The sequence below is a fragment of the Nicotiana tomentosiformis genome, chromosome 9 (assembly GCF_000390325.3).
Source record: "Nicotiana tomentosiformis chromosome 9, ASM39032v3, whole genome shotgun sequence".
In the NCBI taxonomy this organism is placed as follows: Eukaryota; Viridiplantae; Streptophyta; class Magnoliopsida; order Solanales; family Solanaceae; genus Nicotiana; species Nicotiana tomentosiformis.
The window spans coordinates 81,643,018-81,666,678 of NC_090820.1; the positions used below are offsets into that span (position 1 = coordinate 81,643,018).

General features: G+C 39.5%; 1 protein-coding gene across 1 annotated transcript in view; it reads left to right on the forward strand.

The window, feature by feature from the left end:
* The window catches only part of LOC138899090 (uncharacterized), a 32,928-nt gene extending 9,980 nt beyond the window's left edge, over positions 1–22,948 (forward strand). Inside the window, exon 5 of the mRNA XM_070185206.1 lies at positions 22,799–22,948. Within this exon, the coding sequence (XP_070041307.1) occupies positions 22,799–22,948 (150 nt within the window). The remainder of the gene's footprint in view (positions 1–22,798) is intronic.
* The last annotated feature ends 713 nt before the right edge of the window (positions 22,949–23,661 follow it).

Genomic DNA, 23,661 nt, shown 5'->3' on the forward strand with positions numbered 1-23,661 from the left:
TACTGTAATTAAATGCCGAATCTCAAAACCATGAACCGAGAAATCCTCCTCTTGGGACATCCACTACTGCGACACATAAATATGCACCCTACCATTCACTTTAGCACTGCGCGATAACAATGCATGAACATCACAATATACTGTGCATAGCCTCAAAACCATACACAACTCTAACACTGGGCTGAAATGACATAACACCCCTCCATAAGGCGACGATAATAGTCTGCCTGAATATGTAGGGAAAAATATCCCGCACCACATCTGCAACACCACTACAACCCCTTGATGCCCAATTGGTAACTGATGCTCAACATCATATAAGAATGAGTAGAAAGGTAATGAAGATATAAGATTCAATGAGATCAAACCACACGACGAGAAGTAAAGAAGGGAAGTTCTCCTAATAGCCTCGTAGCCTCTCAAAGATAAGTACAAACGTCTCTGTATTGATTTGCAAGACTCTACTCGACTTGCTCATGACTCGTGAGACCTAAGTGAACCTAGCACTTTGATACCAAGCTGTCACGACCCAAATCCCAAAATAAGCTGTGATGGCGCCCAACTATGCTGCTAGGCAAGTCAATGCGTGAACCTCCACTTAACTATCCATTTTAACTTTTTTTCAAATCAGGAATTTCATTAAATAAATAGAATAAAATCTAGCACCCAAATTTCCGAATATAAATAAATTATAAAGTGAAGTGATAATAATAACGTGAAATAAAATAATGAACATCCACTAGGAACACTAAAAACTTGATGTTACATGAGCATGAGCATCTACTGGAATATTACAACACTACCACAACATCTGTCTAGAGTATAAAATAGACAAGATATAATAACTGAATAAGTTGGAGACTCCGTGTGTTGTGAATCGTAGCGTAGAATGCAGCTCACCATAAAGTCCCCCTAGCAGCTGCGCCAATATGCCAAGATGACCACCTAATGTACATGACTCAGTACCTGTACATTTAGTGCAGAAGTGTAGCTTGAGTACGTAAATCAACGCATACCCAGTAAGTATCTAGCCTAACCCCGAAGAGGTAGTGACGAGGGGTCGACATTGACACTTACTAGTGGTCCAATAAATCAAATATAATAAGGTAGACAAGTATGAAACATGGTAAGTAAATAGTGAGAACAAATATAGGCAAATAATAGGGTCTACAACTGAACAATGAACACGAAGTCCTTAATTATGGGATACCTCCTCAAATAGAATATATAATGGTCAATACCAAATCAACGGTCACATCTCAAGTCAGGAAACTCATGAGTAAGCGAACTCCTTATCAAGTATTTTGCACGATTCTGCCGAGGCGAGCGTCCTGATCCCATAAGTGTGTTTCATACAACTGCCGAGGCGAACAACCTGATCCCATAAGAGTGTTTCATAGAACTATAGAGGCGAACGACCCGATCCCATAAGAGTGATACATAATCTTGCCAAGGCAAACATCCTGATCCCATAAGAATATGATACTTGATACTGCCGAGGCGAATGAGTCTATCCCATAAGAATATGTAACTCTGCCGAGGCGAACGGCCCGATCCGATAAGAGTGTGTTACATGATACCGCCGGGGTGAATGACCCGATCCCATAAGATTATTGCTGAGGTATTCAGCCTGATCCTATTAGAATATGAAACTTTGATTGGTCACTGACCCCACTCATGAATATACATGTGAGTTATAAAATGTAAGAAAAACTATCGGACGAATACACACTACGCGGAAGAAATCCATAAAGGAAAGTACAATTTCCACGGCGAATCAAGTAGCTCATCAAGTATCTAATATAGCAATTCCCATACTCTACACGAGTCTAGTCTCAGGATAAATGTAAATTAAAGCATTTAAACAGGCAAGAATAACTCAAGTAGTACAATAAAAGCATGGCGTGAGTCTAAGTCTACCCGGACCTAATCAGGAATTTAAGCATATACACGGATACTCGTCACCTCATACGTGCGTATCTCCCACAACATGTATCACATAATAAATATAACAGTTACAGGGTAAATTCCTCCTCACAAGGTTAGACATGAGACTTACCTAGCTCCGAAATCCGATAATCGGCTCCAACACCTTTCTAACTCTTCAAACCGATGCCAAACGATCCGAAACTAATCAAATAACGTGCAAACCAATCAAAATATACTCCAATACTCATAATTTAACAATTTGTAATAATTCCCAACCCTACTCGAAAAATCAACAAGGTCAACGCCCAGGCCCACATGCTTGGATTCTAAATATTATCGAAAATAAATATTACCCTTAACTTATATAGTATATATCCATAAAATCATCCAATTGCATCCACTAATTGACCCCCAAATTAAGGATTTACCATTTCTCAACTTTGGGGCTCAAAACCCCAATTTCTACAATCCAAACATGGATAAAAATAATAATCAATGAAAATAATCATGGGAAAACATCAAACTAAAGGTCATAGATTTAACCCCTTCTTGATATGAGAACAACGCCACAAATATTACCTCATACGGAGCTCTGGAACTCAAGATATGCTCAAAATATTAAAATACTCGGTTTAAAACACTGCCCAGATGATTTTTGTTCATCGCCTTCGCGGGAGACCTTCACGTTTGCGAAGAGAAATTTTTCGAGTTGACCGGTCAACCCAGAAATCCTTCTTCGTGTTCGTGGAACCTCTCTTACGTTCACGAAGAACAAAAGTTTGCACCAGAAACCAGCAATCGTTCCCAACACGGAAATGGGCATTACTCTCTCATACGACCTCAAAATTCGATGATTCTTGTTGCTATGGTTCCGTAATTATGATACAGATCTAATGGTTCAACCTAATCACAAATCAAAGGTCGTTTGATAAATACATTACCCTTTATTCCCAATGAAACGACGCTAATACATCAAATAAGAGCGCGACACAACCCAAACACATCTAAAACACACCCGAGGCCCCTGGGACCTCGTCCAATCACACAAACCGGTCCAAAAACATAACACAAACCTACTCGATGCCGATGCCTCTAATCACACCAAACAACAACAAAATCATGAATCACACATCAATTCAAGACTAATGAAGTAATGAACTTTTAAACTTCTAAACTCATGCCGAACCATATCAAATCAATCCAGAATTACCACAAATTTTGCATGCAAGTCCCAAATGACACAACGAACCTATACCAACTCCCGAAACTATAATATGAATCTGATATCAACAAAGTCAACTCTCGGTCAAATCTATCAACTTTTTAAACCTTCAATCTTCAAACTTTTGCCAAAAGCATCAAATCAACCTACGGAATTCCAAATCCAAATACGGACATATGCCTAAATCCAAAATCATCATCCAGACCTAATGGAACCATCAAAACTCCGATCCAAGGTCGTTTACTCAAAATTCAATGCTTGGTCAACTCTTCCAACTTAAAGCTTCAGAATTGAGAATTATTCTTCCAAACCAACTTTGATCTTTCCGAAAATCTTATCCGACTATACGTGCAAGTGATAATACATGAAGTGAAGCTGCTCAAGGTCTCAAATGACCAAATGACATACTAGAGCTCAAAACGACCGGTCGGGTCATTATAAATTCTTAATTTTGAACTTGTTGGTGTCCCGGATGGCTTGGGTGCATTTGGATGGGGTCCCGGCTGGCTTGGGTGAGTTTCAGACCACCTCTAGCTAACTTCAATTTCTGAAATTTGCTGTTCTAGTTTCCTTCTTCGCGAATACAGAGAGAGCCTCATGTTCGCGATGATGGAAATGAGGCTGGGTACTTTTGTTCTATGTGTTCGCAATAGCAGGGTTGCGATCGCAAAGCTTTGGAACACTGGACTCCGTATTTGCGATCCCCTGGTCACGTTCGCATAGAAGGCCTGGGCAAGTCATATTCCCTTCACGTTCGCGAAGGGCGGGTCATGTTCACGAAGTTCGGCGGGGCCTGGTCTTCGTGTTCACGTGGGTCTTCTCACAATCGCGAGGAAGCTTTTCAGGGCCTTGGCAATTTTTCCTTCATAATTGCGAGGGCATATTCGCGATCGCGAAGAAGAAAGGCTTGGGCAGTGTCTTGTTTTAAAAACGGGACTTCGACCATTTTCTCTCATTTTCACTTTGCTTGGCCGATTTTAGAGCTCCTGGAGGGGGATTTTTCATCTAGAACTTTAAGGTAAGTAATTCCTACCCAATGTGAGTTTAATACATACTACCTCTGTTCCAGTTTATGTGAACCTATTTTCTTTTTGGTCCATTCTAAAAAGAATGACCCCTTTCTAAATTTAATAATAATTTAGCTTAAACTTACAATTGTACCCTTAATGAGAAGCTTTTATAACCACACAAATACTCTGGGCCCATTTTTGACTTGTTTAGGACCACAAATATCAAAAGTCTTTATTTTTTCTTAAATTTCATGCCCAGTCAAACAGGTTCACATAAATTGGAATGGAGGGAGTATAATTTATGGATAGATTTTAATATGTAAATTGTGGAAGTATTAGGATTATGTTGAAAAACCTAGGTTTTGGTAAAAATGAGATTAGACCATGAAAATGATTATGGAATTGAGTAGAAATTCTATATTTGAGTTCGCAAGGTTATGGGTAATAATTATTTAAGAAAAATTTCAAAATCCGGGCACATGGCCCCGGGGGTGACTATTAGGAATTTTTCAATTGGGTTGGATAATTACTCTAATAGTTAAATTGTGAACTTTTTAGCTTATATTGATTAGTTTGTACGACCTTTGGCTAGTTTCGGATTGCTTGGCACCGATTTGAGGCTTTTAGTATGATTTGTAGATCAAGAAGAGTGCTTGAAAACGAGATAAGTCTGTTGCCTAACCTTGTAAGAGAAAATTATCCTCGTAGGTATTTTAAATTTCTATTTGCTAATAATTGTGAGTTCTACGTACGTACGAAGTGATGAGAGTCCATACGTAGCTAAAAACCACGCTTAAGCCTGGGTAGGCTTAGGACCTTACCAAGCAATACTTGTATATTTGAACCCAACTTGTTAGTTTAACTACTTGAATTTATAATTAAAATCATATATGGAATTTTATGTGACCGAGCTTCATTATCTTGAGTTTTGTCGGAATACTTGATTGATGGTGGAAATTGTGCCTTCTTTGAATATTATTCCTATGTTTTAGTTGTTGACTATAGTTTGTAGAGTTCCTCTATTCTTGGTGTCCGTCCAGGCATTCATCCATTATCCGGAGGGCTAGTGGTGAGCTGCTTTCCATGCTCCGTTCTGCAGTACCCGGAGCTTCCTCTTGTTGTATTTATTATTTCTATCTATTTTGCTTCAGACAGTAGTTGTAGGGATTTTTGTATATTCTACTAGATTGCTCGTGCACTTGTGAGACTGGCTGGATGATGTTTTTTGTGATATCCTAACTTAGTTATAGTACTCTTCCTTAGTGGGATATTTGTTTTTTTTAAAGAAAATAAATAAAAAAATTTAAAAAACAAAAATAAAAAAAACCCCAGAAAATTTGGACTTTTTCCCGACGATGGATTTTGTGGACAACTTTCTTGAGGGATTAAGGTCCAATAAAATAAAATTCAAAATATTTTATTTTTGTTCTAGTTAGTTTTAGTTAGGTAATAATCCCCCTTGATTTTTCTTTGTGCGTCGGTTCTTCTCCAAGGGATGTAACTTGAACTGGATAATTTTTTTTATTTTTAGGATTAGATTATTTTTTCTTTGTTTTAGGAGTAGTAAAAGAAGGAAAGAAAGACCTTTTGTGACTTGTTTTATACTAACATATTGAGGCCTGAGCTTGAGTATTACTTTCCTCTGATTGCTTGAGTAATGAATAAAACAACAGACTTTCTGACACCTAGGCTCAGGATTGTGACTCTGTATATAGATTATTCTTATTTTGTAGTTCGCTATGATCCTGTCTGTCTTAGAGTAGAATTGATCCATCTTGATTGATACTTGTGCCATGTATGGTGAGGATTTCTTACATATATTTCATATTTTACATCTTAGTCTAGAACTTGCCATGCATGTTATTGAAGCGAAATAAAAGCGTTGCTTTGTTTGGAAGATGATAATAGGCTTTCTTTAATATGTCTTGTGAATTTTAGCATTTTCAGATATTGTATCACTAGTTAGCCCTTTGAGCTTGTAGCCTTTTGTTTGGAAGCCATATTTCTGCCTTGATTCTTTTGTTGAATCCCTAAATTTTGCACCCTGCTTCCTTGAGCAATATTGCTTAGACTGTGATATTAATTGATAAATTTGAAGAAAGAGATGATTAAGTAAAAAATGATGACCAACGATAGATGAAAAGTTATAAAAAGTCCCTCTTGAAAAGAATGTGACATGAAAAGAAAGAGAATGAAAAAAATTACTTTGAAAAAGAAAATGAAACGTTATTTATATGAGAGAAATACCTGTGAAACAATTGATGAAGAGAGGGCTGAAAAATAAAATTAAGAAATGAAAATAATGGGAGATGAAGTCTATAAGTTCAAAGTGCTTAGGGAAGTATAAGTCACTATTATATAGTTCTCCTACCCTTCCCCTAGAAAATATTACAACCCGCTAAAGTCCTATTTGATTCTATTCGAGCATAATTAATTAGTAGAGATGTACATAGTGGGCAAGCCTATGGTTCTTTGTGCATACATGTGAATTCGTTTGCGAGTGTGAGAGTTGTTCTTTGATGCTAAGTCGTTAGTTTATATTCATTATTTGATTTGAGTGTATGGACTATTTATTCTGTGAGGGCACTAGTTTCATGATAGATAGGTGATGTTATTAGCTTTATTTGACAAAGTAGGTGAGAGAGCTTAAATTTGGCGAGTTAGAGTCCCTCTCTGAGGTTAGGGGGTTAGAAGTTTGTTGTTTATTTGTGACTTGTATATCTTGCACGATGATCAGGAAGTGTATATCTAATGGTTTGAGTTTCTATAGGGACTAATTGTTAGTATCAACCAAAGTAGTGGTATTTCAAGGCTTGATTTATTGAGAGTGGTTTTTTGTAACAACCCGACCAGTTGTTTTGAGATCTAGCGTGTCATTCAGCAGTTTGAGACCCTGAGCAGCTTCACTTCAGATATTACGACTTGTACGCATCGTCGGAATTTAATTTCGGGGAGTTTGGAGTTGATTTGGAAAGAAGATTCTAATTTTGGAAGCTTTAAGTGGGAGGAATTGACTAAAGGGTAATTTTTGAGTAAACGACCTTGGAATCGGGATTTAAAGGTTCCAACAGGTTCGTATGATAATTTTGGACTTCGGCGCATGTCCGGATCGGATTTCGGATAACCCGGGAACGTTTCGATGCTTATTGTGAAAGTTGGCATTTTGGAATGATTTCATAAATTTGGGTTGGAGTGCATTTCAATGCTATCGATGCCCGTTTGGGATTTGAGTCTGGGAATAGCTTCGTATGGTAATTCTGGTATTAGGAGCGCATCCGGATGTGGATTTGCAGGCCCATAGGTCATTACGACGTCATTTGGCAAAACTTGGAAATTTGAAGATTTTTAAGAAATTTGACCGGGAGTGGACTTTTTTATATCGGGGTCGGACTCCGATTCTGGAAGTTGGAGTAGGTCCGTAATGTCGAACATACTTGTGTGCAAAATTTGAGGTCAATCGGACGTGATTTGATAGGTTTCGGCATCGATTGTAGAAGTTAAAAGTTCCAAAGTTCATTTAAGTTTGAATTGAAGGATGATTCATGTTTTTAGCATTGTTTGATGTGATTTAAAGGCTTGACTAAGTTCGTAATGTGTTTTGGAATGTGTTGGTATATTTGGTTGAGGTCTCGAGGGCCTCGGGTGGATTCCGGATGGTTAACAGATCGAGTTTGGACTTGGAAGAAATGCTAAGGCAGCTGGTATGTGGTGTAACCGCACCTGCGAAGTTTCGGCCGTAGGAGCGGAGCCGCAGAAGCGGCCTAGAGGGTCGCAAAAGAGGTTCTGGCTGGGGAAAGCTGAGACCGCAGATGCGGTCAAGTTTCGCAAAAGCGGAACCGCAACTGCGCATGAAGAGCTGCAGAAGCGGACGCGTATATGCGCTACAAGGGGCACAAATGAGGGGATTGTTGGGCCGAGCTGGAGCCGCACCTGCGATGGAGTTTCCGCAGGTGCGAAGGTCGGGATGGGCAGAATGTTTTTAAAGCGGGGTTTGGGTTTATTTCACCCATTTTTCATTTGGTTGGGCAATATTTGGAGCTCTTGGAAGGGAGATTTTCGTCATCTATGTCAAGGTAAGTGATTTCCACCTATTGCAAGTTAAATACTTGGATTATATGAGTGTTTAGACTTGAAAATTTGTGGAAATTTGGGATTTTGGAGAAAAAACTAGAAATTGGTATTTTTGGATTTTGACCATGAAATTGGACATGGAATTTGGAATAAATTATATATTTGAGTTCTTGGTGTTATGGGTAAAGTTTATCTTCGAAAATTTTTGGAATCCGAGCACGTGGCCCCGAGGGTTGCTGTATCGATTTTTCTAGCGGAGTTGAAAATTATTATAAATTGATTAATTATGAGTATTAGAGTATATTTTGATTGGATTGCATCTTATTTGACTATTTTTGGATCGGCGGTCACCGGTTTGAGGTGTTAGGGCGGCGTTGGAGCTGGTTTTGGAACGTCAGAGTGAGGTAAGTCTCATTTCTAACCTTGTAAGAGGGAATTAACCCCATAGGTGAAATAATTCAATATGTGCTTCTATTTATGGGGGCTACATACGCACGAGGTGACGAGAGTCCGTGCGTAGCTACTAATATGTTTATGTTCGGGTAGTCTAGGACCCAGATCATGTTATAATTGCGATGCTTGCATCCTACTTGTTAATTAAATTGCCTAAATCATATTGGATCTTGGTAAAGGAACTTTAAAAAGGTTAAACTTCATTTACTTGACCGTTAAATGAGATTTTGAAATTTTGGAATATTTGCCCCTTAATAAATCTTGAATTGGTTGTTTAATGTGTATTTTCTCTTTTGTGGAGCGGGCCGAACGCCTCGGCAGGTTTAATAGATGCATCTATGGTCCGCGTCGTTCGACCCTCCACAATGCACAGTTTAAATACTTATGTTGGAGCAGGCCGTACAACCTCGGCTTGATTTGCGCTTGATATATCTTTGGAATTGATAATAATTGATATTATTTTTATTGGCCCGAGGTCCAAAAAAATGTTAAATGACGAAAATAAATTTGGAAATTTCTTATGAACAAAAGAATTGTTTACTTATTTTATGATAATCGAGCTTACACTCGTTCTACGTAATCCATGCCTAATTATATCATTGGTATTTTATTTATAGCACATAGTAAGTATCGAAGTCGACCCCTCGTCACTACTTCTTCGAGGTTAGGCGGGATACTTACTGGGTATGCATTGATTTACGTACTCATACTACAGTTGCTGCACATTTTTGTGCAGGTGCATATATGTCTAGTGGCGTGTGGGTGCAAAGGCGCCAGATATTGCGGAGAATTATGTGAGCTGCATTCCACGTGTAAATTCCACCTTTTACTATTTAATTGAAAGAAATATGATTTCAAAAATATTAAAATGCGAACCCAAACAAGTATTTATTTTTGGCTTGCCTGATAGCGGTGTCCGGCGCCATCACGACCTTTAATGGATTTTGGGTCGTGAAAACATGGTATCAGAGTACTAGGTTCACTTAGGTCTCACGAGTCATGAGCAAGTCTAGTAGAGTCTTGCGGATCGGTACGGAGACGTCTGTACTTATCTTCGAGAGGCTACAAGACTGTTAGGAGCACCTCCCTTCTTGATTCCTCATCGTGCGATTCGATTCCTTTGAGGCTTATGCCTTCATTCCCTTCCTCTTCAGTCTTATGCGATATGAAGCGCTTGTTATAAATTGGGAATCGAGAAATTTTAATAGTACTGCAGATGTGGTGCATGATGTTTCTCCTTGCATATTTGATTGGGCTATTGTCGTCACCTTACGGATGGCCGTTCTGTCATTTCAGCTCGGTATTAGTATTACCTAAGGTTTTGAGGTTTGGCATTAATTGTTATGAGGATTCGTACATTGCTATCGCACCGTGTTTGCGTAATGGTAGGATGCTTGTCTATGCATCGAAGCAGTGAATGACTTGGAAGGAGGTTTACTCAGTACATGATTCAGAGATTCAGTATTTTATTTCCGGCGAAGGAAAGGCAATCGGACTATGAATGTTCAGGTTTGGGTTGATGGAGTAACGAGACTTGGTATTTCGAGCATGGTGGAATTTTCATCTGTGATGTGGTGTCGTCACCCTGGGTTGAATGTTTTATGTTCGCCGATGTTATGGTCTTCATCAATTTGCCTTCGGGGCAGGGTAGTGTGAAATAGTGGCGGGGAAACGGCTGTCAGAGATCGCAGTGTGCAGTGGTTCAGGACTTAATTGGTGGTTCGGGTGTTGAGGGCTCAAGGAAGAAGATCTTCAGAAAGGTTTAAAGTTGGTAGCGATCGATTGGTTCAAGTGCTACAGAGGTAGATTTTGATTTAAGGCAACAACTGGGCAGCGAAGGATGAGGAAGAACATGTGGGAGGTGTCTTGCGGTGGTTAAATTTCTTGAAGGCCAAGTGTGAGAAACAGAAGTCGGGTAGTTGCTTAAAGGAGATAGTTTGACCAAAGTGGGAAAGTGGTAGATTAGCAGATGGGTTCTGTGGTAGGATAGCTACACGCGTTGAGGAAAGTTTAAAGTGATTTGGAACTCATGGTGGACAGTGACTAAGTCTATGAACTTAATTTGGAATATTGGCTGCTATACGGAGAAGGGTTGGATACAATGAAAAAGAGTTGCATGATATGAAGAAGGATACAACATGACTTTGGATTGGAATGTATCATCGCACATTTAGTTGATGTCAATGGGGAGTGAACGGGCTTGTACATCTGGTGAATGAGCATGGGCTCAGGGTGGTTTATTGGTTTCGTGGTAATTGTGCTCGGTACAACATTGTTGGAAGATGTCAGCATGGAATTTCCACATGTGGGTTAAATCTGATGAGCAGGTTAACTGTTGCGTAGTGTTGATAAAGCTTCTACGAAGAATTTTACTGGCTATCCAGTAAGAGGTCGAATATGTAAATGTGGTTAGTGATTCAAAGCGTTCATGAAATGATTAACAAGAAGATTTCGAGGAATTTGGCGAGTCGATTGCGCAAGGTCATGTCAGTAAGGAATCTTGGTAGGTTCCAGGGTCGTGTAATGGTAGCTTCAAGCTTAAGTGGGAGAGCCCCACCGCCTACGATTGGATTGCATGATTGTCTACTTATGAGGTTTCTGGTTATCGGCATATTGGTGGGTTGCTATGACTAAGGAAAGTGAACATCAGTGGTGATTTGAGCCAAGGACTTAAGGAATGTGTGCTACAATTGGCCTTATCGATTTATGTTCAGGTTTTGGGAAGACTTAGAGTTTATGCTTCGTGTAGATGTGATGTACAAGGAAAGGAATTCAGCCGGTTGCTTCTTTGAGAGGGTGTTCATGTGCCAACAGGGCCTTGGAGTTTGATTATATTCGAGAACAAGTCAGAGTGGGTGACTCTCAACAATGCGGTGACTAAGGATTTCGAGCCAGTAGTATGGTTAAGTATCGAGCTTTTGCAGTGGATTATGAAAGGGGCTTAGAGTGTTCTATATTATCATCGGTCTGCGGTGTAGCATTGGAGGAATGGGAGAAAATAACTTCGGATTCATAGAGGGATTTTCAGAATGGGTGTACTAGTTGAAGATGCGAATATGCGCATAAGGAGGGTATGAGATGGTTCGTGTGTTTTGGAGACAATGTGGTCTCGTGAAATAAGGTCACTCAGGATGAGTGCAGATTTGGGTTCATGATGTTTTGAATGGAGCTATTATTATTTCTAGGGCAAGTCCCAAGTAAATTAGAAGAAGTGGCTCGGTTGGTAATGGTTGAATCAGCACGGTTATGGCAGTGACCAGTTTCTCTAGCGTGAAGTTATACATGTGGTTTGTGGTTGTACACTTGGGCTTGAGCACCACCACAACTTGGTTGATTTGGGAGGTATTCAATTCTTATGGCTTTGTTGTGTAAAGGGATTTTCGGAAGAGTTATGGTAGTTTAGATTACGACATGAGGTTGTATTTTTTGCGGTTTGGGAATTTAGTTGCGTGTTGTATTGGTTCTTCTGAAATGAGCTAAGTAAAAGGTTTCTATATGATGAAGTGTTTATCCTATTAGTGGATCAGGGGTTATTATGGAATTCCGGTACTCACACGTATTGGCATATTAGGTGCAGTGAGCGGCATGGGAAATTGGAAGCTGAGGATCAAGGTTGCGGTTCGGTGTTGACAAGAATGTCACGAGCTCAAATGATCAGGGAAGAATTCAGATGTTTAGAGTAAGGTGGTATTGTCTTTAGCATCACCTGATATTGATGTCCTGTGTAAGAGGCTTTGTGTACTGATTTGCAGCTTCTTGATTTGCGTTACAGCATTAGTGTGGCCGGTGATATGGATATGCGGACTTGTTACCTGGTGCGGAAGGTCGTGGGAGCATATCCCACGGGAAGATTGTATAAGTGTGACATGTAGTCACTCCATTGATTAAAGATTTCAAACCAAGTATGGAGATTTGGTACTATCGCTAATGTGAGAGTTTAGGCCTGAAAGATGCTCTATTCAGTTGGTTGTGAATTGTGGAAGTTTGTTCTGGATTTGACGGATGTTCTTGTGTGTCATGGAAAAAGGGGTGTTGTGGATCCTTGAAAGGTTATTAGCCCAGTGTGGTACGATCAGAATCAATTTGGGGTCCGTGTATGGGTCCAAATGTGGATGTGTACTCTACACCAGCCTGGGTGTGTTCATTCAGCATAGCATTCCTTATGGAGGAGTATTCGGGTGTTGGATGTTAATTTCGTCATTAGCTACTTCATGTAATAAGCTATTGTGCCTAGTGGGTTGTGAGATGGCTTGATTATTTGTACAATGTGATGAGGTCCCGCGTAGCGTTGGTGTTATGTGAGCGGGATGGCTCTCGACATGCAAATCATATATCACACCTTAGTTGTACTTGAATTTTATAGCATATGGTGCTACCCGTCTCCTCAAGATTTGTATTATGCACTTGATGTGCTTATGGTTGATATTCGGGCATTTCGTAAGGTATAAACATTTCTGGCTTGATGGGTATTTCCATATTTATTTCTATATGCGGATCGGGTGGCATGCTGCCACGGAGATGTTTTTTGGATCGGGTTGCATGCCGCAACGAGTATCATGATTGGATCGGGTTGCTCACCGCAACGGTGTCATGTGTGAATCGGGTTGCACGCAACAACAATGTGATGTTTAGTACAGTTCCCTATACCTATTCTTGTGTGTTTTGCTTCTCATTTTCTGAGGATGGTTCATAACATCTTTTCGGTTGTTTAATTAGTCACGCGGGTTGAGCAGTTCTTTCCGGAGTTCATTTTTCCTTATGTATCACATGCGAGTTTGTGGATTTTTGGCACATGTTGGCATCATATGAGACCTTTGGTAGTGTTTGTGGTGGCTTATTGGATGAACAACTTATATTGGGTGAGACAATATTATTGGACCTGGGATCAGTGCGATCGGATTATATGAGGCATATTAAAAAGCAAATATCATTATTTGGTTCATAATGGGGTAATGGTCCTTGTCAAGAGAAGGAACCCAATGATTTGCTGACTCGGCAGTTGGTTATAAATTTCTGCACATCTCTTCCGTCGTGGCAACATTTCAAGAGTTGGAACATGACTTATACGTGTCATGAGGTGTATTGTAGGCATCAGATTCGTGGAATTTTGGCTATTGTTATTAGAGGATGTTATTATGGTCATGTGAATTATGCGGTGCATGGTAAGAATTTAGTAAGGGTACACAATCGTGTTTGGTGCAGTGTGTAGTGATTGATACGGTGTTCGTATGTTGGAAACAAGCCTGGTGGAGAATTCCGGATGTTGGAATTTGGCTCTAAGACTTACTTGACTAAATAAAGAGGAAGATCTTCAGATTGGCTCGAACTAATGTGCTCAACTGGGTTGTGGTAGCACAGGTAGGTGCACGAGGTGTTGACTAATGATTTCGGCAAATTCCGGAGCAGTTCTTAGCACGTTCGAGGACGAACGTATGTTTAAGTGGGAGAGAATGTAACGACCCGACCGGTCGTTTTGAGCTTTAGCACGTCATTTAGTAGTTTGAGACCCTGAGCAGCTTCACTTCAGGTATTATGACTTGTACGCATGGTCGGAATTTAATTTCGAGGAGTTCGAAGTTGATTTGGAAAGAAGATTCTAATTTCGGAAGCTTTAAGTGGAAGGAATTGACTAAAGGGTGATTTTTGAGTAAACGACCTCGAAATTGAGATTTGAAGGTTTCAACAGGTTTGTATGATAATTTTGGACTGGGGCGTATGTCCGGATTGTGTTTTGGATGACCCGGGAACGTTTCAGCGCCTATTGTGGAAGTTGGCATTTTGGAAGGATTTCATAAATTTGGGCTGGAGTGCATTTCAATGCTATCGATGTCCGTTTGGGATCTAAGTCTGGGAATAGCTCCGTATGGTGATTCTGGTATTGGGAGCGCGTCCGAATGTGGATTTGGAGGTCCGTAGGTCATTTCGGGATCGTTTGGCGAAAGTTGGAAATTTGAAGGTTTTTGAGAAGTACGACCGGGAGTAGAATTTTTGATATCGGGGTCGGACTCTGATTCTGGAAGTTGGAGTAGGTCCATAATGTCGATCATGACTTGTGTGCAAAATTTGAGGTCAATCGGACGTGATTTGATAGGTTTCGGCATCAATTGTAGAAGTTTGAAGTTTCAAAGTTCATTTAAGTTTGAATTGGATGGTTATTCATGTTTTTAGCGTTGTTTGATGTGATTTAAAGGCTCGACTAAGTTCATAATGTATTTTGGGACATGTTGGTATATTTGGTTGTGGTCCCGAGGGCCTCAGGTGGATTCCGAATGGTTAACGGATCGAGTTTGGACTTGGAAGAAATGCTAAGGCAGCCGGTATCTGGTGTAACCGCACCTGCGAGGTTTTGGCCGCAGGTGCGGAGCCGCAGAAGCGGCCAAGAGGGCCGTAAAAGCAGTTATGGCTAGGAAAGGCTGGGACCGCAGATGCGGTCAAGTTCCGTAGAAGCGGGACCGAACCTGCGTATGAAGAGCCGCAGAAGCAGACGCGCATATGCGCTACAAGGGGCACAAATGTGGGGATTGTTGGGCCGAGCTGGAGCCGCACCTGCGATGGAGTTTTCGCAGGTACGGAGTCGCAAAAGCGGCTATTTGACCGCATGTGCGAAGGTCGGACTGGGCAGAATGTTTTTAAAGCGGGGCTTGGGTTCATTTAACCCATTTTCATTTGGTTGGGCGATTTTTGGAGCTCTCGGAAGGGAGATTTTCGTCATCTATGTCAAGGTCAGTGCTTCCCACCTATTGCAAGTTAAATACTTGGATTATATAAGAGTTTAGACTTGAAAATTTGTGGAAATTTGGGATTTTGAAGAAAAACTTAGAAATTGGTATTTTTGGATTTTGACCACGAAATTGGACATGGAATTTGGAATAAATTATATATTTGAGTTCGTGGTGTTATGGGTAAAGTTTATCTTCGAAAATTTTCAGAATCCGGGCACGTGGGCCCGAGGGTTGCTTTATCAATTTTTTGAGCGGAGTTGGAAATTGTTATAAATTGATTAATTATGAGTATTAGAGTATATTTTGATTGGGTTGTATCTTATTTGACTAGTTTTGGATCGACGGTCACCGGTTTGAGGTGTTAGGGCGGCATTGGAGCCGGTTTTGGAACATCGGAGTGAGGTAAGTCTTCTTTCTAACCTTGTAAGAGGGAATTAACCTCATAGGTGAAATAATTCAATATGCGCTTCTATTTGTGGGGGCTATGTACGCACGAGGTGACGAGAGTCCCTGCGTAGCTACTAATATGTTTATGTCCGGGTAGTCTAGAACCCAGATCATGTTATAATTGCGATGCTTGCATCCTACTTGTTAATATAAATTGCTTAAATCATATCGAAACTTAGTAAAGGAACTTTAAAAAGGTTAAACTTCATTTACTTGACCGTTAAATGAGAATTTGAAATTTTAGAATATTTTCCCCTTAATAAATCTTGAATTGGTTGTTTAGCGTGTATTTCCTCTTTTGTGGAGCGGGTCGAATGCCTCGGCAGGTTAAATAGATACATCTATGGTTCACGTCGTTTGATCCTCGGCAATGCATGATTTAAATATTTATGTTGGAGCAAGTCGTACGACCTCGGCATGATTTGCACTTGATATATCTTTGGAATTGATAATAATTGATATTGTTTTCATTGGCCCGAGGTCCAAAAAAAGGTTAAATGACGAAAATAATTTGGAAATTTCTTATGAACAAAAGAATTGTTTACTTATTTCATGATAATCGAGCTTACACCCGTTCTATGTAATCCATGCCTAATTATATCATTAGTATTTTATTTATAGCCCATAGTAAATGTAGAAGTCGACCCCTCGTCACTACTTCTTTGAGGTTAGGCGGGATACTTACTGGGTACGCGTTGATTTACATACTCATACTACACTTGCTGCACATTTTTGTGCATGTGCATATATGTCTAGTGGCTTGTGGGTGCAAAGGCGCCAGTTATTGCGGGGAATTAGGTAAGCTGCATTCCACGTTACGAGTCCGCAGCCAACAGAGTCTCCTTCAGAGTATTTATCTTTCTCCTGTCCGAATTTGTATTCCGGAAAGATGTTGTATTTTATTTTATATTCCTAGTTAAGGCTCATGCACTTGTGACACCGGATTTTGGGGTGATTTGGGTTGTCCTGTATTGAAATTTATTAAAAATATTCTTATTTACTCTATAAATTCCACCTTTTAATATTTAATTAAAGGAAATATGATTTCAAAAATATTAAAATAAGAACCCAATCAAGTATTTATTTTTGGCTTGCCTGATAGCGGTGTCCGACGCCATCACAACCTTTAATGAATTTTGGGTCGTGACAGTTTTAATGCTTACTCGAGGACGAGCAAGCGTTTAAGTTTGGAGTGGTGATGTTCGATAAAAAAATGCATATATTTAACCATTGTTGCCTCACATTCTAGTACTTTTAATTATATTTTGAGTATTATTTATATTACAATATACGTAATATTATATGTTAATTGTGTAAGAATAAAAAGGTGTGCAGATAAAGATATTTGGAGGAAAATTGAATAAAACGTGAAAGAAAGAAAAATAAAAGAGTAAAAAGGAAGGAGACAAAGGGGGACACCCTGTGGTGTTTGTCCCCCACCCCAAGTGGAAGACAAAAAATAAAATAAAGAAATACAATTCAAAGCAAGCAAGGAAATGAAATTGCAAATCGTCACTAATTCCAGCGTTAGGCCAGCGCGTTGTTGCATTGCGTGATTTTTCCTATTTCTTTCGGGATATGGTTATTTTGGCCATACACGGTCCCAACTCGTATAAAAGGGGTCCTAAACCTAATTTGGAGAGGTTCTAATATACTTTGAAGGAGAATTCACGTATGTGAATGCAAACCACGCTTAGAGAAGGCTTTCAACTAATTTTTCTTCTCTTCTCTTCCTTTAATCTTATAGTTTATTAGTTCTAGGGTTGTGGGTGCTACATGAACGTTGTAGTTTGAAACTTGAATTATTCTTATTATTTTATATTCTGGTTTATTTATTTAATTTTGCGCTTAATTATTTGTTGATTGATCAACAATTGAATACTATCTACGAATCTAAGATTGAACTTGGGAGAGGAAATTCTAGATTGCATATAGGATTGAGTAGAGCAAGATCTTAAACTTTAATTACGGGGAACATATTTGCGGTTAGGATAGGGATATACCTAATCGCCTTGCTTGATTACTATACACGAGAATTATTAATGTGTTCTTATTAATCCTAATTCCATAAGAATATAGGCGTTAGGTTAGCTTGAATAACGAGTAGCACTTCGGGAGAATACTACGAGTAATATTAACCATATCAAACAATACTCCAGATAAATTAATCATACAGTTTAAGTGGAAGACTCAACGGGATTGTTAGCTAACCCATAGAACTGGAATATTTTCTGCCATTAAATTCGTCTTTAAGCTTGCCGACTTGTTTTCTGTAATCACTTAGTTTGCTACTCTAGATTAGTTTTAGTTAAATATTCATCCTTTAGAAATTTGTTTGAATAGATTAATTGTCTTAGTTTAATTTAGTAAATAGTTAATCACAAGTCCCTGTGGATACGATATCTAGACTTACAATTTTATATTACATGTACAATCAAGTATACTTACGTGTGCGTTTGGGAATAACACTTGGTTAATTGGATCGTTTCTTTATGGATTCCTATCCTAATCTCTTTGAGGTGTGTTTCCGAGTATTCCTTGATCATTTCGTCCACGAAGAGGAGTTCCTTGACTCGCGTTTTCGCTATAAGATTGAGTGAGGTGACAAGAGCTGAAGCCAAGGTTCCTTGCTGCGCTACATAGATGTTATATAGCATTGCAAAACACTAATTGTAATGACTCGACTTGTCATTTTAAGAATTAACGCCCCGTTCAATAACTTAAGGTCTCGAGCAACTTCGTAATAAGAATTATGATCCGCGGGTGTGGTCGAGTCGATTTTCGGAAGATTCAGAATTTAATTAAAAGAATAATTCTTATTTAAGAAGCTTAAAAGAAAAGAGTTGACCGGGGAGTTGACTTTTTGATATCGAAGACAGAATCCGATCCTGAAAATTGGAATACCTACATTATATCATTTATGACTTGTGTGCAAAATTTGAAGTCATTCCGGATTGATTTGATACGTTTCAGCACAAAACATAGAAGTTGGGAGATTCGAAAACTCATAATTCGATTCGAGGCGCGATTCGTAATTTTGACATTGTTTGACGAGATTTGAAGCCTCCACTAAGTTTGTATTGTATTTTAGGACTTGTTGGTATATTTGGTTGAGGTCTCGAGGGGCTTGGGTGTATTTTTGGATCATTGGTTGAGAGATTAATAAAGTTAAGAAATTTGGGAGTTTGGCCATGGTCAATATCGGGTCAAGACGACCTCCTTTCAGTGTTTTAAGTGCACGATCAGGTCCGTAGCATGTTTTATGATTAAAATTCATATATGATTTGTATCCGGGAGGTTCCGAATGAGATTCGGGGTGAGTTTTGAGCGAGTCCAGACATTTCGACACTCTAATATTGTTCTGGCACTTTTGGGGGCGCGGACCTTGCATTTTTGGGCGCTGAGGCGAAGGAGGGACGCGGACCGCGCATTTAGGTGAACTGAGGCGAAGGAGGGGCACAGACAGCAGCAGAATTTCGCGGCCGCGCTCAAAATTTCACGGACCGCGCATTTCTGTCCGCGGCCGCGCTCCAGGAAGTTCTGCAGATCCGCTGGTCCGACTTCAGAAGCCTATATCTTTCGATCTACAAGGAATTATAAGATGATTCAAAAATGTAAGTTGTAGCCCTTCATGTCTAGTTTCCAGAAAGATAAAACAGTCATCATTTGGATATTTGTAGAGAAAGTTATGGCCAAAATACTAAAGCCTGGCAGTGCAATCCCAAGAATTTTGCGGCTGCACCATTATTTTTGCAACCGCGGGACCTGGGGCGCAGCCGCTCTTGGAATTTTGTGGACCGCGTAGGGGAGTTCAGAAGGTGCACTATATAAACGGGGTTTAGGGCATTATTACCCATTTTGGAGCTAGGGAGCTCGGTTTGTGGCGATATTTCGAGGGTTTTTCAAGAAATTCATCGGGGTAAGTGATTCTAACTCGGATTTGGTTAATATACATGAATATATCACTGATTTTATCATTTAATTAGTACTTTGAGATGGAAATTTGGGAAAAATTGTAGAAACTTCATAAACCACAAATTTAAGATTTGGAGGTCGAGTTATTATTGAAATTCGATAAAATTGGTATGGTTGAACTCGTATCGGAATGAGTGTTCGGATTTCATAAAAAATTTGTCGGGTTCCGAGGGGCGGGCCCCGCATTGAATTTTGTTTACTTTTTAGAATAAATTTTTAAGTTGACCTATTATTATCCGAAATTATTTTCGATGAATTTTAATGAAGTTATACAATTAATTTGGATAGATTTGAGCGGTCCGGAGGTCAATTCAAGCAAGAAGGCGATTTTGGAATATCGGCATAACTTCAAAAAGGTAAGTATCTTGCTTAACCTCGAGTGGGGGAATTACCCCTTAGGCATTGAGTTTTATGTGCAATTTGTATAATTGAAAATCATTTACGTAAGGTGACGAGTACGTACTTGGTTTATATGTGCAAGTTTTATTGAGTTAAAGTCTCGAGCATATTGGGTAGTAAATTGGATAATTGTTGACATATATTTAATCATCTATTTGTCGTGCCTAAATCCTTGTTGTTGAATCTATTGTTATATGACAATTTGATGTAATTGTTACTTGATTATTTATGAAACTCCGTGAATTTGCTGGTTTATTAATTATTGGAATTTAATTTCATTTTGAATTTTTCTCTCTGCAAATAATTAATTAAATGAGCTTAAGAAGAGATGTTTATATAATTATTAAAAATTTAGAGTTAATGAAGACTTTGCTTTATGTTGAGAAATTTCTATCTCTGTTGATTGTTTTTGGGTGTTGTACACATTGCGTGGAGCCTTCGGCTATTTGTTGTGAAATTAATTGACTTTGTTGTAGATTTGGAATTTGGTTGTGGCCATTGGGCAAATTGTGATATGAATTGATTTTGTTATATTGCCGTGATAATTTTCCGTGTAAATTGTCGTGTTGTGTTAATTATTATTGTGAGGATATAAGGGTGACATTTCACCGTTGATATTATGTGGGTATAAGGGTGACATTTCACTGTGGTTGTGTTTGTTAGAATATTGTCTGGGCGGAGCGATAAGGGTGGCAATAGGAGCGATAAGGGTGGCTATAAGAGTGATAAGGGTGGCAATATGAGCGATAAGGGTGGCTATAGGAGCGATAAGGGTGGCTATAGGAGTGATAAAGGTGGCTATAGGAGCGATAAGGGTGGCTATAGGAGCGATAAGGGTGGCAATAGGAGTGATAAGGGTGGCAATAGGAGCGATAAGGGTGGCTATTATCAGGGACGATATGTGATGATGTGGGGTTGTGGTGTTGATGATTTTAATGTAATATTTTGATTTTCTTGTATTTATTTTTATACCTTGTGCAATTTGTCTTGTTGTTGGTAAATTGATAACAATCTGAATTGTGTTGAAATCGAGAGCCTGTGGCTATTGCTAGGCGGATTATAAAATGAAATCTGGGCACGAGGTGTTGTGAGTAAATGATGAGGATATGTGGCACGTGAATTGTTCGTGCAGTTGTGATATGAAATATGGGAATGAGGTGCCGCGAAAATATGATGATTTAATTATGGGCACGATGTGCCGTGAAAATATGAAAAATGGGTTGAGACCCGTGTTTACGAAATATATGAAAATGGGCTGAGACCCGTATTTTTATAATTTTGAAATGAGGTGTCATATGGTGACTCTTTAATCGAAAGAATTATATTCAAAATATTTAATTTAAAGGATTTTTATTCAAGAAGAATTATATGAAAGAATTGTATTTGGAAGATATTTATTCGACGAAATTATATTTGAAAAAGAGTTTTATTCGTAAGAATTATATGTGAAAGATATTTAATTGAAGCACTTGATTTAACTGGGCGTAATTGTATTTATTAATTGATGAGCGATATTAAATGGTGATTTTATTGTCTTACTGTGCATATCATTGGTTGTTTTATGTTGCCTTGATGTTATTTGTTTCCTATTATTTTGTATATTATATTGCACAGGTTATTAGACTAGTGAGTGTCTTGACTGTACCTCGTCTCTACTCCATTGAGGTTAGTCTTGATCCTTACTGGGTACCGACCGTGATGTACTCATACTACACTTCTGCACAATTTTGTGCAGAGCCAGGTATTAGAGATATCGGGCTTGAGCGGAGTTAAAGCGGAATCGTAAGAATTCAAGGTAGAGCTGCTTGGTCGTCGTAGTCCCTTGGAGTCTTTTCATTTCATTGTACTGTTAAATTTTAATCAAACAGTATTGTATATTCGGTCCTGGTGATCATTCCATGTATTCAGTAAGAGTTCGTGACTCAGTACTACCAGTCTTGGGAAGGTTGTATATTTATATTTGTTCCGCTGTTAGTTTTGATTACTTATAAAAAAATAGCTTCAAAATGTAATTAAAAATCGGCTTACCTAGTCTTGGAGACTAGGTGCCATCACGACGCTTGAAGTGGGATTTTGGGCCGTGACAAGTTGGTATCAGAGCTCTAGGTTCATAGGTTCTACGAGTCACGAACGAGTCTAGTAGAGTCTTGAGGATTGGTACGGAGACGTCTGTACTTATCTTCGAGAGGCTATAGAATTGTTAGGAATTTTCCACTTCTTTTATTTCTGTCGTGCGGAATTTGTTGATTTTTGAATTTGAGCCTTTGTATCTCTATTCTCTCACAAATGGTGAGGGCACGTGCTACCGGGTTAGCTGAGCAGGCATCCGCACATATTGCTAGGGCTACAAGAGGCCGGGTCGAGGTAGAGGTCGAGGAAGGGCACGTGCTGCGACTAGAGCACCTGTCAGACCAACAGTTGAGGAGCTACTAGTAGCTCCAGTTGGGGGACAGGTACCAGAAACACCTGTTGTTACCTCCAGATTTCAGGAGACCTTAGCACAGTTTCTGAGTATGTTTGGTACATTAACTCAAGCTGGATTGATCTTTGTTGCACCAAATATTTGGCAGATTGGGGGAGTAGCTCAGACTCCTACCACGACTCCAGAGGAGCAGGATCACATTGGTCAGGTTGCGGGTGTAGTACTGGTACAACCTGTTATTCCGGTTCAGCCTGAGGTCAGGCCAGGGGCATCAGTAGAAGAACAAAAGAGAATTTAAAGGTTTAAGAGGTATAGTCCACCTACTTTTAGTGGCACAGCTACAGAGGATGCCCAAGGATTTCGAGAGAATTATCACCGTATTCTCCGCACCATGGGTATTGTGGAAGTGAGCGGAGTTGCCTTTACTACATTTCAACTGTCAGGCGCAACGTATCGGTGGTGGAAAATCTATGAAGAAGGTAGACCAACCGATGCAACACCACCAACTTGGGCTTAATTTTCGGAAATGTTCTTGAAAGAGTTTGTTCCCCAGACTCTCCGAGATGTGTGGCGCACAGATTTTGAATGATTGCGTCAGGACACTATGATAGTGTCATAATATGCTATCAGGTTCAGTGAGTTAGCCCGTCATGCACCTATCTTAGTTCCTACAATCAAAGAATGGTACGCAGATTCATTGAGGGGCTCGATTATGATATTTAAATATGCATGGCTCGAGAGTTGCAAACTGATACTCCATTTCAACAAGTAGTGGAGATTGCAAGGAAGATTGAGGGTGTTTTAAGCGAGGAAAGGGAATCTAAGGAGGCCAAAAGGTCTCGAAGATCTGGAGGGTTCAGTGGATTTTACTCTTCAGCTAGGACCCATTATAGCGGAGGCTCGAGTAGTCAGCCAGCTCAGTCCGCACATCAGATTACTCGGAGTGCTCCAGTAAGTTTTTACCATGCACCACCGGCACGAGATTCTTACAGTGGTTATTCTACTTATCCA